This window comes from Trichosurus vulpecula, chromosome 4 (assembly GCF_011100635.1).
Source record: "Trichosurus vulpecula isolate mTriVul1 chromosome 4, mTriVul1.pri, whole genome shotgun sequence".
NCBI lineage: Eukaryota > Metazoa > Chordata > Mammalia > Diprotodontia > Phalangeridae > Trichosurus > Trichosurus vulpecula.
The window spans coordinates 274991879-275006049 of NC_050576.1; the positions used below are offsets into that span (position 1 = coordinate 274991879).

The 14171-nt window shown below is 37.2% G+C and overlaps 1 protein-coding gene and 1 pseudogene across 3 annotated transcripts in view; one reads left to right on the forward strand and one right to left on the reverse strand.

The window, feature by feature from the left end:
- The window catches only part of DOCK10 (dedicator of cytokinesis 10), a gene marked incomplete at its 3' end in the record, with an annotated part of 192013 nt that overhangs the window by 125808 nt on the left and 52034 nt on the right, over window positions 1–14171 (forward strand). For all 3 annotated transcript variants that reach the window (XM_036755279.1, XM_036755281.1, XM_036755280.1), the window contains 8 exon segments: window positions 251–343; window positions 3795–3918; window positions 4245–4366; window positions 4651–4737; window positions 7515–7607; window positions 8041–8159; window positions 9867–9936; window positions 13737–13850. In XM_036755279.1, the coding sequence (XP_036611174.1) occupies window positions 251–343; window positions 3795–3918; window positions 4245–4366; window positions 4651–4737; window positions 7515–7607; window positions 8041–8159; window positions 9867–9936; window positions 13737–13850 (822 nt within the window).
- On the reverse strand, window positions 1036–1134 carry LOC118849293 (annotated as a pseudogene).

The following is a 14171-nucleotide window of genomic DNA, read 5'->3' on the forward strand; positions in this document are numbered from 1 at the left end:
GGAGGGTATTAGAAATTACCTAAACAGGACTAACAGCAGTGAAATTAAGGTCTGCAGAAATTGCTTGCCAACATAACTGGTTATCCTCAAAAAAACAAAGAATTCTGGACATGGTTGTGAGGGTCAAATGAGACAATGTATGTAAAACACCTCACATACCTTAAAGTGGTGCAGAAATTTCAGTTGTTATGATTATTATAGAGTTAAAACAGATCTTTGTATTTGGTCAACATATAACTTTTTTAAACAGTGTATTTACGGGAAACCTGGAGGGCCACTGTTCACTACCGCAGCATACACAACAGTACTCCATCATTCCCAGAATCCTGACTTCTCTGATGAGGTGAGTCCATGGTTTTCATGATCCTAGATGTTAGTTAAGAAGGCCAAGAGATATATAAATTTATGTTTTAAAAACATAATTTCTTGATTACAAAAAAAAAACTATTATGACAGCTCGTGTCAGTGAGTCTCTGGCACAAGCCATTTTTTTTTAAACAAGGATTTTCATCTCCACTAAAGTCATCCCTGCATCCAATATTTTACAAACCCTGAATTTTTGAAATTGCATTTCTCATTCTTTGATATAAATCCTCACTCTAGTACCTTCCCCTCACTCTAGTTAACTCCCAGTAATTACTTGACTAGAGATTCAAAGTCCAGAAGGCCAGAGCCCCTGACAATCACAAAAAATCCCAACAACTTCCCATGAGTGAATCACCACTCTTTCATAGGCCCAGCTATTGGAATAAGGAATGGGGTGGGAACAGAAGAAATAATGATCTCAGTGGGGCAAGAATGGCATCACTTGTTAAATTGCTGTGATACAGGAAGGTCACTCCTTCCATAGCTAGAGTATCCCTCCACCCATTCATAGGTCATAGAAACAAACAAACAAAAAAGACACCACCTGGGACAATATAGATTAACTCTCAGTTTCCCTATAAATCTCCATTTCTTCAATGTGCTGCTAATAATAAAACTCTGATTTTAATACTATCATGTTATCATACAGCTGTGTAATTTGATTTTTTTAAAAAAATAGAACACACGTTTGTTTGTGATTCTTGAGCAGAAGCCATAATAATCTTCTCTGTTATCAATACATTTTTAGTATATGTGCTGCCAAAGCAATTGTATTGAATTTTGAGAAAATACAAGTCATGCACCAAAATCCAAGTTTAGCCAGTTTGACTGTTTGGAGCGCTAAGACATTGGTCATGTGGAGAAATGGGTAGAGTCCGAGGTTGAGAATCAGGAAGACATGATTTCATACTCATGACATTAGATGTCTGACCCTGCTCAAGTCACTTTTCTCAGTGCCTCAGACAATTCCCAGGACGTACATGGACAAGACTGCAAAGAGGCAAGCTTTCCTAACAAATGGAATTGTCCAAAAATTGGATGAATCGACTACCTCAACAAGAGGTAGAATCCCCCTGCTGGGAGGTCTTCAAGTAGAGTCAAGATAATCACTGATTGGCTCTTTTATTCAGGGATTCCTTTTGTATATGGGTTGGTCTATGAGGCTTCTGAGATTCTTTCTAATTCTCGAATTCTGTAAATGTCTGATCTACTAAGTCATAAAAAGTTATTTGCAAATAATGTTGCTTATGGTCAGCTAAATGCAAGTAACTTTGCAGAGCATCCTAGGACAGATCTCCTAGTTTAAAGTTCCCAAGATCCTGTCCTTTTCTAAATCAAGCAGTATTTTTTTCAATAGTGCGCACAATCAGAAAATATACTTAACGTCTTTTTTGAGATTTTGTTCTGGCATAAATGCTTACATACAGAATATTGATATAAAATAACTTATTTTGATTGCCATATTAATTTTGTTCATATAATTTATGTCATAGTTGAGGACAGAGCAAATCATTTGGTAATCAGGTTTGGGGGTTGTTTGGTAGGATTTTTTTTTTTCAGTTTTGTTTGGTTTGGTTTCGGTTCTTTTGTTTTTTGCTGTCCTTGAATCTCTGTGGCCCAATGCTGACATTTTGATAAGATTTAGAGTTTGCTTCCTGGAGTTTTAGCATGTTAGTCCCCTGAGTGGTCAATTGTAACCTAAGTTATCTAATCGATAAATATTTCTTGAGAAGCCCTTGAATTATACCGCAGTATGCAATTGTAAGTTTTCTGTATGTTTGTTTATTGTAAGCCTTACCCTTATTCAGAATGCTTTTACTTGGTTTTTTAATGTTATCACACTATCATGCTGATAGAGAATTTACATTTTTACAAAATGAGGATTAAAACTGATTCCATCATTTCATTAATATTTTTATTGTTCGGTCATTTTTCAGTAGCGGCTGACTCTTTGTGATCCCATTTGGGGTTTTCTTAAAAAAGATACTGGAGTGGTTTGCCATTTCCTTCTCTGTCTCATTTGACAGATGAGGAAACTGAGGCAAACAGGGAAGTGACTTGCCCAGGGTCACACATCTAGTAACTATCTGAGGCTGCACTTGAACTAAGATGAGTCTTCCTGATTCTGGGCCTTCTACTCTATACACTGCCTTACCTAGCAGCCTTTAGAGAACTCTTACATGAGGAAAATCCTTCTACCAATGCAGAGCAGTGCCTTTTCCATAAATAGGAGTTTTAAGTCAAAAAATTTACCCAGGTTCTCCTAGCCAGAATGCTTAAGAGGCACCATGACAAAGTGAAAAGGGACCTGGGACCTGGATTCAGACAGCTTAATGGATTTGTGACCCTGGACAAGCCCTTTAAAACTTTTCTGGTCCTTAATTTCCCCATCTGTAAAATGAGGGGATTGTCCTTCTAAATTCTCTTCCAGCTCTAAGTCCTGCAAGGTTCATAAAATAATACTTTAAAAAAAAAGGAGAAGAAAGTATAAAAGTAGCAAAAGAAAGCACTAATCGATTGGTTAGTTTACTAATTTAATTAATTTCTCAATTAGTTGTCTAACTAATTAATTGATGGATACCAATTCAGAGTCACATGAGGACAATACAGATTAAAGGACTCGCTAACTTAAGCCTGGTAGAGTGGATGGAGAATTAGCCTTGCAGCAGGAATACCTGAGTTTGAACCCCGCCCCTGACATATACTATCTTTGTGATTGTGGGCAAGTCACAGTGCTCTTAATACCTTCCTAATAGCAATAATAATAATAACTAAGATGCATGTAGGACTTACTACATAGCGGTACTAAGTATTCAACGCTTTACAGTAACTCTCTTTGGATTCTCACAACAACTCTGCGAAGTAAGTGCTATGATTATCCCCATTTTACAGATGAGCAAACAGAAGTTAAGTGACTTTCCCAGAGTCACGCAGCTAGTATATGGAGGCCAGTACTGCACCCACTGCCCCACCTAACTGCCTAGTCTCTAACTTAGAGAAGGTGTTAGTTTACATTAGTAGGAATTTCTTCCCCTGGGAGTTCTTTATATGTATAATAACTAACATTTACAGAGCACCTACTATATGCCAAGAGCTTTATAATTATCTCATTAGATCCTCTACAACTTTGGGAAGTGGTATTGCTATCCCCAGTTTACAACTGATGCAAACAGAGGTTAAGTGACTTGCCCAGGGTCATACAGTTAGCCAGTGTCTGAGGCTGGATTTGATCTAAGGCTTCCTTACTCCAGGCCCAGCTCTCTATCCATTGCACCACCTACCTGCCCATGAAATGACAGTTCTGCTCCCTTTTTTTTAAAGCATGAATTTCAGTTTTTATTAGGCTAGAATTGCCATTTTGTTTCCCTTGCCTTATTCTTAGAAAAATGACTTAACTCTGAAATCCTAAGTACTCCTTTACATTACAGGTGAAAATTGAGCTGCCCACACAACTCCATGAGAAACATCACATTTTGTTTTCATTTTATCACATCACATGCGACATCAATGCAAAGTCTAATGCCAAAAAGAAGGAGGCTCTGGAGACATCAGGTACTGAGCAAAGTCCTACATAGAGACACAAGTTCATGTTGTTTGCGTGAATTAAAAAGTTCTTTAAATGCCTTAGGTTTGTTGAATTATTTTAGGTAAATTTCGGCTATTCGGCCCTACATGTTTTTTTTTTAGTTTGTTTTCCTTTTGTAACAAATAGAGACCAGCAGAACAAATTCCTACGTTGGCTATGTCCAAGAAATGAAATATACATTCTCGGTCCATCACCTCTCTCTCTCAAGAAATGACCTATATCTGTCTATATATCTGTCTACATCTTTGACTATTTACCACAAAAAAAATTTGCTGTCTCTTCTCTTGAACAGTTGGCTACGCTTGGCTTCCTTTGATGAAAGGTGATCAGCTAGCATCTAAAGAATATAATATACCGGTAGCAACCATTCTGCCTCCTAATTACTTAAGCCTTCAAGATTCTGCAACTGGAAAGGTATTCTATATGCCAATGATATTCAAGGGACCAGAAGTTCTGTTGTTGCTCAGAATTGGTTTATTGCTATTAGAAATATCCTTGTTATGAAAGTACTTTTCATCACGTCATTAGCTTGTTTCTGCATGTATTGTCAAATGTAGTCAAGTATGTCTTTTCTTCTCCTGCTAATTTACAACTCAACATTAATAAATCTTGATGGCAAATTCTGTTGAAAAATGAAGCAACCTGCATTGTGGGAAACTTTAACTGTGGCAATAACATCAACAAACTTTGTGTTACAGCACAGTGGGAGTGACTTTAAATGGGTGGATGGTGGGAAACCACTTTTCAAAGTAACAACATTTGTTGTATCAACAGTGAATACTCAGGTGAGTTCATTCTCCTTGATGTTCTGTTATCTCCATTAATATTAAGGAAATTTCAGAAATCCTCAGGATCACTAAAATTACCTGAGAATTAAAAGAATATGCTGTAATAAACTCTTGTTCTGCCTTTTTGCAGAGTGATTGAAATTTTTTACTCAGCTTTTATGTAGTTTATGATGAAAATTCATTCATTCAAAGAGAAGCCCTTTCCCCTTCTCAGAGTATAGACTATAACCTTGGGACAAAAGTTCCACCCCTGAATCCCGTTCAAGGCTATGAATTCTCTATGAAGGAGCTCTCCATATCATTGTGATCACAGTTCTAGTCTCTAATCTTATGCCCCACATGTGGCACAGTGCCTAGTACTAAAAAGACATTTTATGAATTAAATTTTGTCAAAATGAATTTAAAAGGCACATCTCTATGGTGAATTACATTGACTTCAGCAGTTATGGTACATAATCAACCTTCCTACAGTATGAGGAATCTTGGTGTAAATTTAATCTATCATGGAGAACAGTACAGCGTTGAGCTGTCTGTTTGTTCTTTCTCATGCATATTACACAATGATCCCTTCTCTTTTTCTTTTTTTGGAGGGGGGAAGTGAGACTTGCCCAAGGTCACACAGCTAGTAAATGTTAAGTATCTGAGGCCGGATTTGAACCCAGGTCCTCCTGACTCCAGGGTCGGTGCTCTACTCACTGTGCCACCTAGCTGCCCCTTCTCCTTTTCTAATCCCTCTTGCTGCTGATGATATCTTTTATGTCACTTAATTCATACCAGTCATTATTGGTAATAGGTTGTAGCTAGTGTGTCTTTCCATTGCCCTTTTTTGTCCAATAATGGTGATGTTTATGAGAATTAAGTACTCCGTGATTCACAGCCGCATGTCAGAAAGTATAAGAGAAAAAGTAAAATGGATAAAAAATTCATAGTATCTAGATTATTATATTTTTATATTTATTATATAATTTGTTATTATATATTTATATATTATATTATGATATTATATTATGTATAATAGTATGTATATTATATGATATAACATATAATTGTATGTTATATGTGATATTATGTATAATATATAAATATATTTATTATATATAATATGTTAAATCTGTAGTTTGTTGGCTACCACCCTGGTTTATTTAGGCCCTCATCCCCTCCAGCCTGGACTATTGCAAAAGCCGCATCCTTGGTCCTGTGCCTCTGCTCATCCCATTCTCCACACACAGCTGCCAAAACGATATTCCTAAAGGACAAGTTTAGCCACATCATTCCCCTAAGCTCCAAATCAAATGTAAACTTCTCTTTGGGGCATTTAAATACTTTCATAATCTGTTTCCAAACTATCTTTCCAGGCATATTACATCCTAGTTCATGCACTCTACAGCCCAGCAAATCTGGCCCACTCACTGTCCCTCACATGTAACATTCTATCAACAGACACCACACACACACACGCCTGGAATGCACTCTCTCATTACCTCTGCCTCTTAGTATCCCAAAATTTCCTTCAAAGACCAGTTTTGTGACACCTCCTTTAGGAAGCCTTTCCTGATCTCCCCCCAACTGCTATTTATTTCCCTTAACATTGTTTTCCAGTCATGTCCAAAAAATTTCATTTTTGGGGGGGGTGGCATTTCTTGGCAAAGATACTGGAGTGGTTTGCCATTTCCTTCTTCATCTCATTTAACAGGTGAGGAAGCTGGGGCAAACAGGCTTAATTGACTTGCCCAGAATCACACAACTAATAAGTGTTTGAGACCAGATTTGGACTCAGGTCTTTCTGACTCCAGACCCTAGCCACCTAGCAGCCCTCCCTTAAAATTACATTGTATTTATTTTGTATATGCTTTAATGGGTATAAGTTGTTTCCACCAAATAAAATGAGAGGTCCTTAAGGGCAAGGACTGTTTCACTTATGTCTTTGTATCCCCAATATCAAGCATGGTGCATGGTACCTAGTGGGAGCATAATAAGTACTGATTCATTGATTGGCTAATCCATTGAGTTAATCAAACAGGACAAATATCTCAGACATGAACTTGCCCACAGTCAGGCTTTTGAAAAATTGTTCAGTTCTTCCAATGATCCTAAGCTTCTCACAGGTCCCAATAGGGAGCTTTTTTTTCACCTATAACCTGCCAGTGATTCATAAAATATTTTTTAAACACCTTAATTATTAGGATGTCCCTATACTATGATTCATGCATCTAAGTGAAATTAAAATAAATTCACTACTTATCTAGATATTTGCATGTATTTTGTCAAACTATTTCCAAAAATATTTCCTACATATGTTATCATATGTATGTCTATAGCATTTTCCCCAGGTATCCAGATGTTTGCCGCAGATGTTGTGTTTCTGCTACTCTAGTAAAATTCATTTTAAAAAGAACCCATCATTTAAAAAACAGTGGCATATATGGTCCTTCCACAGGGAGAAGTTGGGGACTTTGCGCAGAAAGGATGATAGGAGCTTTCTGTCATCCTTAAAGTTTAGGAGTGTATTCTAAATATTACTAACTTCTCTTTATCATCTAATTTTAAAAATCTATCATCTTAGAGTTTATCTAGCCCCTTTTTGAATCTGTTTATATTTTCAACCTAAATAACTTTTTGAGGTAATAATGTAAAAATGAGTTTCAGAATATAGAACTAATATCCCAATGATTATTATTATATGTAGGAATTGGGAGCTCATTCTATTTCAGTTCAGTTCATAAATTCCTAGAACTTTCGATCCTGAGGTTGATATCTTTCTTTTGCTATTTTAGGATCCATATGTGAATACATTTTTTCAGCAGTGCCAAAAAAGAGAAAAAGATATGTCTCAGCCTCCTACCTCAAGTTTTGTGCTCTCTTGTAAGGTGAGTCAACTTAGAGTCCATTGTTTGGAATGTTGAAATAAACAAAATGAGCTTTTCCTCCTTTTTCTGGCATTGGACTAGGAGAATCAAACAAAAGAGAATTTGCATAAAAGTTTGGGAAACATAAAGTCAGGGGAAAAAATGCTTCTTCTATACCATTCCTGAATCTTTCCCAACTTGGGGAACAGGGAAGGGAAGAATACAGGTTAATCATCCCCAAATCCAACCTGAATGAAAATTCAAAGTCCAAATTTTTTTTAAAAAATCAGCAAAAACTTAGTTGAGAATTTATCCCTAGGTTCATGGGGTGCTATGGGGTCTGGAATGATCAGTCATGTCTATCATCATATTCAAACTTGTTTTAAAAAATGGCAACCATGTTTTGCTTTAAAACTGATCAGTGTCGTTTCTCATGATTTATTACCTACTATAGAACTTGCTGAATGTAGAGAAGATTCATGCAATCATGAGTTTTCTTCCCATCATCTTGAATCAACTCTTCAAAGTTCTGGTTCAGAATGAAGATGATGACGTTACCACCACTGTTACCAGGTATTCATAATGTACTCATACAAGAAAAAATTGTATAAGTAATATTGTCTAGTTAATTTCAGAATAGTTGGATATACAGTAATGGTAGTCCAACGAAGTGCTTTATAAGGCATTCTACCAAATATTTTAATGGAATATTTAAAGTTTTCCAAGCTTTTACATATCCTGGGTATAATGAATTCTCAATATCATTATTATAGAAATGGTATCCATATCACTTATACATGGTAACTTCTTTCATAGTTCCCTTCATTATTTCCTTTATTACACTACCACTTACTCAATCCACTAGTCTGATGGTCTAAATATAGCTCTACAAAACAATTTCCTCTTTATAAGCAATTTTTGAATTAAGATTAAATCATGAAAGTATAAATGTCCTTTCAGAATTAGAAACTGTACTGGCATTCTGAAAAAAAAATGTTGACACTAAAGTGTTTTCCTCTTATTGGGGGCAAAATTTCTAATAGTACAGTGATACTCTAGACAATTCCTAGATATGTTTATGCCCACTTCAAGTGAAGTGTCTGAAGTACAGAGTTATTAAAAAATAAGCCAGAGGTCATGCGGCCACACATTTGTGCTGTTAGAATAAGAATCCAGGGCCATAACTGGGATGAGATGATGAGTACTTTGCTACAGGACATTGACTTTGGAGGGTACAGTAGGGTTGTGTTTCCAACCTGCCATCTTCTTACATTTCTGAAGACTTAGTCATGCAGTGTAACTGATACCATGACCTTTGGGTATGACAGCCATAGCCTGGGGGTCCCCTTTTTTGATGTACCTGACCCAGCAACACAACACACACACACATCATCATCATCATCATCATCATCATCATCATCATCATCATCTCCTTAATCAAACAGGGAACTTTGTTCAATTAAACTGACTTGCCTATTGATTGTTTAACATCAGGATAAAATTATACAAGAGAAGATTTGGGTTTAAGCCTTCTAAAACATACTGGCTATGCAACTCTGGGTAAGTCATTTACCCTCTCAGTGCCTCCAAGCAACTCTCTAAGACTCTCAGTTGCAGAGTGGGTGCAGATCTGCTTTGGTAAATCTCTCAGAGAAAGCTCCTTATTATAATAACATCTCAGATCTGCTCAAAACAGGAACCACACCAACCAAACAAAACAAAAAACCTTGTGCAGAGCAGCCAGCCTGCAGAATTAGTTAGGGAAACTATCCTCATCTTTCCCTCCTTTACCTTTCTTATGGGCTTCCTACCCAGTTTTCATAGACCTGTTTCTTAAATCAATATCTTTTCCAATTACATAGAGCACCTAAAAGTTGGAGAAAAGGAAACACATCTATGAGAGTAGGCAATGACTTGGAAATTTGGAAGGTGCTGATGGACTGCCAGCGTCCCATTGGCAAACCAGCCTCTCAGTCCCTCCGTCAAAGATGGTGGTAGTTATCACATTCATCTCCCAAGCCAGAAATCCCTATTTTGAACCCAGACCATAGCAGCATCATACTTGCTCCCAGGATTAACAAATTATAAATGACCAAAAAGGAAAAAGTAACAAGAATAATTATCAATTTTTTTTATTGGGCAACTCATTTGTGCCTTCAACGTTGAGTATTTGCTGTAAGGAAAACACTGAGTTAGGCACTATTGGCTTGACTATGCCAATGTGGTCTTGAAACTGTCTTGTTCTACCTTCCAGAGAGATAAATAACTTTGATTTTTCAGGGTTCTAACTGATATCGTGAGTAAATGCCATGAGGAGCAGCTAGACCACTCCGTCAAATCTTATATAAAGGTATGAAACATCCCATTGTTCTTTGTCCATGCCTTTACATGATATGTAGCTTATCCCCTTTCCTGTCTTCGATGCTTAGTGCCTGTTTTCTTTTCAACAGGTCAGTCCCTGACCCTGTGGGTCTCAATAAAACATCCACCTTAATGTTTTTGAGTTCTATTCTTTGTATTGACTAGCTAAGTATATAGCTTTACACATGTATACATATCCATATGGGGGGGGGAGGAAGAGAAATTAAGTTTTTCTCCTTTATAAGTTAAAATCAACCATTTCAATGTGAAATTGAAAAGAAACATGTCTGTGGGTTTGCTGAATGCTGTATGTTCTTTAATGTTTTCTTAGCTCTTTTTTATTGTTTTCTCAGGCATTTTTTTTTCATTTTCCCAGTAACTGTATATTTGTACCTGCTTCTGGTATGTTAAAACCTTTCTCTTCTGGCATGAGTCATCTGCCCATCCCATCATGTGCATTGCTTTTTCCAGTGTCCTCCTTCCAGTCTTCACTCAGGGATTTATTGATTCCATTGCCCAGTTGGCCTCTTTTCCTGCCAGTGAACTTGGGATGATGTTTTGCAAGGTCATAGCAATAACACAGCCAACTGCACCTCAATCAGTAGGAATAATATGCCTATTGAGAGAGAAATGGGCTTTTCCCCAAATTTATACACACATTTGTACACACAACCCAATCAGCACCAGGTTGTTGTGTCCAGATAAAAACCTAAATGGAACAGGGCATTGATCTCAATGGCCCTATATTTTTAGGATATACTGAGAGATAAAGACTAGGCTCCTATGGCCTTTTAGAGGAAAAAGAAATAGTCTGAATGTGATTTTATCAGTATAAGAGCCCCCAGTGTTGAAATAGCCTCCATCAACACAAGCTGTAACTCAGATATAACCTATATTCTCAGAGAGTTGCCCAGGGCACTGAGAGGTTCTGTGACTTGCCCAGAGTCACATAGCCAGTGTCAAAGGCTCTATTTGAATCCAAGTTGACCTAATTCCTAAGGTCAGCCCTCTATCCACCAAACCACACTGTCTCTAGGTCCCTTTAGAGTAGAAACAGAATGTGGTAGACCAACAGGTTCTTCTTTCAGGGCAATGGCAGGAAGGTTCTCTAAGGACTTTATGCCTGAAAACTATAAAATAAGGAAGTTACTTAAAATTCTCCCAAGTTTTTAACATCTTTTGTGCCATTCAGCAACAAAAATACACAAGAATAAGCATGTCTATCTTTAAAAAAAACCTGAGATGCCCAAATATGGACTCATAAAACATATAATAAATTGTCCTGGAGGTGGCAGTAGAGGGCAGGGAAAGGGAGGGTGGTAAATGGATTATTCGCTTTGAAAAAATATCATGGAAACCTATGACAAAGCTCCTTTACATAGTAAGCTCCTCTACTACCATTAGACTATAATTTAATTTACTAAAAGTTTGCTGATTTCATAAGTCAAGCTATACCCTAAAAGTGTTTGTTTGGGGAAAGTTATGATTAATTTAGGTAGGATCTAACTGCAAAATCATCTAGAGTATTCCCAACCTCTAACCATCACCATTTTTACTTCTGTTTCACATTTCAGCCTCCAAAGGCCACAGAAACAGAAAAGATTTTGATTCTTCCATATGAAGGCTTTGAAAAGGCAGTTTCCTTGTTCTTTAACTTGCCCCCCCCCCCCCCACACACACACACATTTCTACAAAGGTGCAGCTTTCCTTTGCCCTCTTCAAGCTCAGCAACAGAAGAATTAAATATGGAACCAACTAAAATTTTGATTCGGCTCCTCTGGAAATAGTAATGAAGTTCTGGGACCTCACAGACTCAGATTTTTATCTTATCTTTGAAAGTCTGAGAGAGCAAGAATGAGGCTTCAGAGACCAGTGCTTTCTTGTCTGGTCCAATTCATTCTGGGATAAGGAAGATTGATTTTGTTTTTGTCCTCACATAGCTGAAATCCCTAAATCCCTCACATAAAGTTTTTATTTTATATCAAGGCTTAAGATTTTTAAAGCACTTAAAGACATCTGAAATAAATGTAATCAATTTGGCTTCCACTCTAGAAAGGTCACTGTATTGGGGAATTATGAAAACTTGGTTCTGGTTTTAGCCTTACCACTAATTATGATACAACCTTGAACAAGTTACTAACGTTCTCTGTGCCTCATATTCCTCATATGAGAGGTTGAACTAAGCAATCTCTGAGTTTCCTTCCAGCTTAAACACTCTATGATTCCATGGTTGAAATCTTGGCTTAGTGAAGAGCAATTAGGTCCCCCATATCTAACTTTATTTCCTCTTGTGTGGGGAGGCAGAACTGAAATTTACTCTAATCATATCATTACTTCATTACCACCCAGGAATGTCCTGAAAAAATAAGGGATTATCTGTTAAGTGCCTCGAATTCCTCAAGAGAAATGCCAAAGAATTTCTGTGTATTTTAATAATTATTCAAAGATAAAAATAAACACCATTTCAAGTTCAGTGATGCCAAATGCTGCTAATTCACTCCATCTACAATAGCCAAAAGTATTGTGTACAGACAGCAGATTCAATTCGATTCCAAGCTTTGAGGTACTGTATTGCACTGCCATGTTCGAGTTCAAATTCAAAGGAGTAAATTTTTCAGAGCTTGGAGCTAAATAATTGTGCATGTATGAGATAGGTTATGTTGGAGTCCACCCTTGTTTGAGTGATATTATGTGATTTTTTAAAAAACACTTTTCCTCAATTCCGTATAATTTCATACGTCTGTTAGCTTTTCCTTTATTCTCTATAATGAGTCTTGGATGAGTCAAGCCTTATTAGGATCACATATGGTCTGATAATGTTCAAATCCCACATTTGGAGACAGTTATCTTTCTATGTACTTCTTTCCCCTTGGTCAAAGTCTATTTTCTGTCTGCACATTGGATAAGACCCTGACTGTCACAACTAGGTTGAAGTTGAAAAATGAACTTTGTCTTCTCTTGAGTACTACTTCATAAGCAACATGGTGATAATTCAGTAATTAGCATAAAAATCTCTAAAGTGCATTTTAGTGCACAAATCGATATGTTTCAATACAATGGAGAAAAACAGTAACTAAGGCTATTCTTTGCACCCAGCAGTATGTCACAGGCAAACTCTTCTAATGAGAAATGGGTATTATTTGAATGTATGATAGCCAACATTTATAAAATGCTTTAAAGCAACTATATGCATATTATCTCATTAGAACCCAGGAAGATGGGTTCTATTAAGTGTGACCATGACACCTCTGTGATTTTACTAATGATGGAGGTTCGTGAGTCATCCATTAAAAGTTGCTAATCATGGGGCTGCTATGGACTAGGTCTGTGGTAGATTTTACCCTGCTGGCCTTTGGCTGGGACTGTCCTTCCCCACTTGGCCATTTGAGTGGGTGCTCTGCCCCTTTCAGGATGAAGAGTTGCTACCATGCCATGTGTTGCCATTGGAAGAGAGAAGGGGAAAATGTGCCCCCCAAGTAGGTGGGTCAAATGCCCTCCATGTTTCCTCATGCCTCCTTAATCGCTCTCTGTCTGTCTGTCACACCCTTGCTTTCTCTGTATCTGTGTGGTGAGAACTTAGAAGGGGCAAGGCCCCAAATACCACTTGCCTCACACAAAGTAACAAATAGGCAAAGGCATATCCGACTCTTATGGTTGGGACCTCATTGGTTTGGATAGTGATATGTACAAGGAGCAGATAACTCTGAGGGCTAGATTAAGGAACTGAGAACATTCTTTTCTGGACTTTCTGTCACATTTCATTTGATTCACTTCTTGGATTTTCTCCAGTATGTATTCAAGACTACAACATACAAAGAGAGGACAGTCCATGAGGAACTGACAAAGAACATGGCTGGTCTTCTGAAATCAAATGAGTTAGCAACAGTCAAACACGTCTTGAAGGTACACAATTTAAATATTATGTTTCATTTATTAGTACCATATGTGTTTCAATTTCATCTTCATTTTCTTCTTCAACAGATCCACAGTGATAACATTAATGGATTTCCACAAAGCTTATCCACCTGTAGCTTCAGGCACGCATTTCATATTGAAAGGCTCGATAGGTCATGGTTGAATTGATGACTAAGGTGAATTTGAGTACCTCTTCAAAATGCTCTTTGAAGCATGAACAAAAATTATTTCATGTTTGTATTATAGCAAAGAGAAGCAACTAATTACTAGAGACTTGGCCTTAGAATTAAGAAGATCTGAGTTGAAATC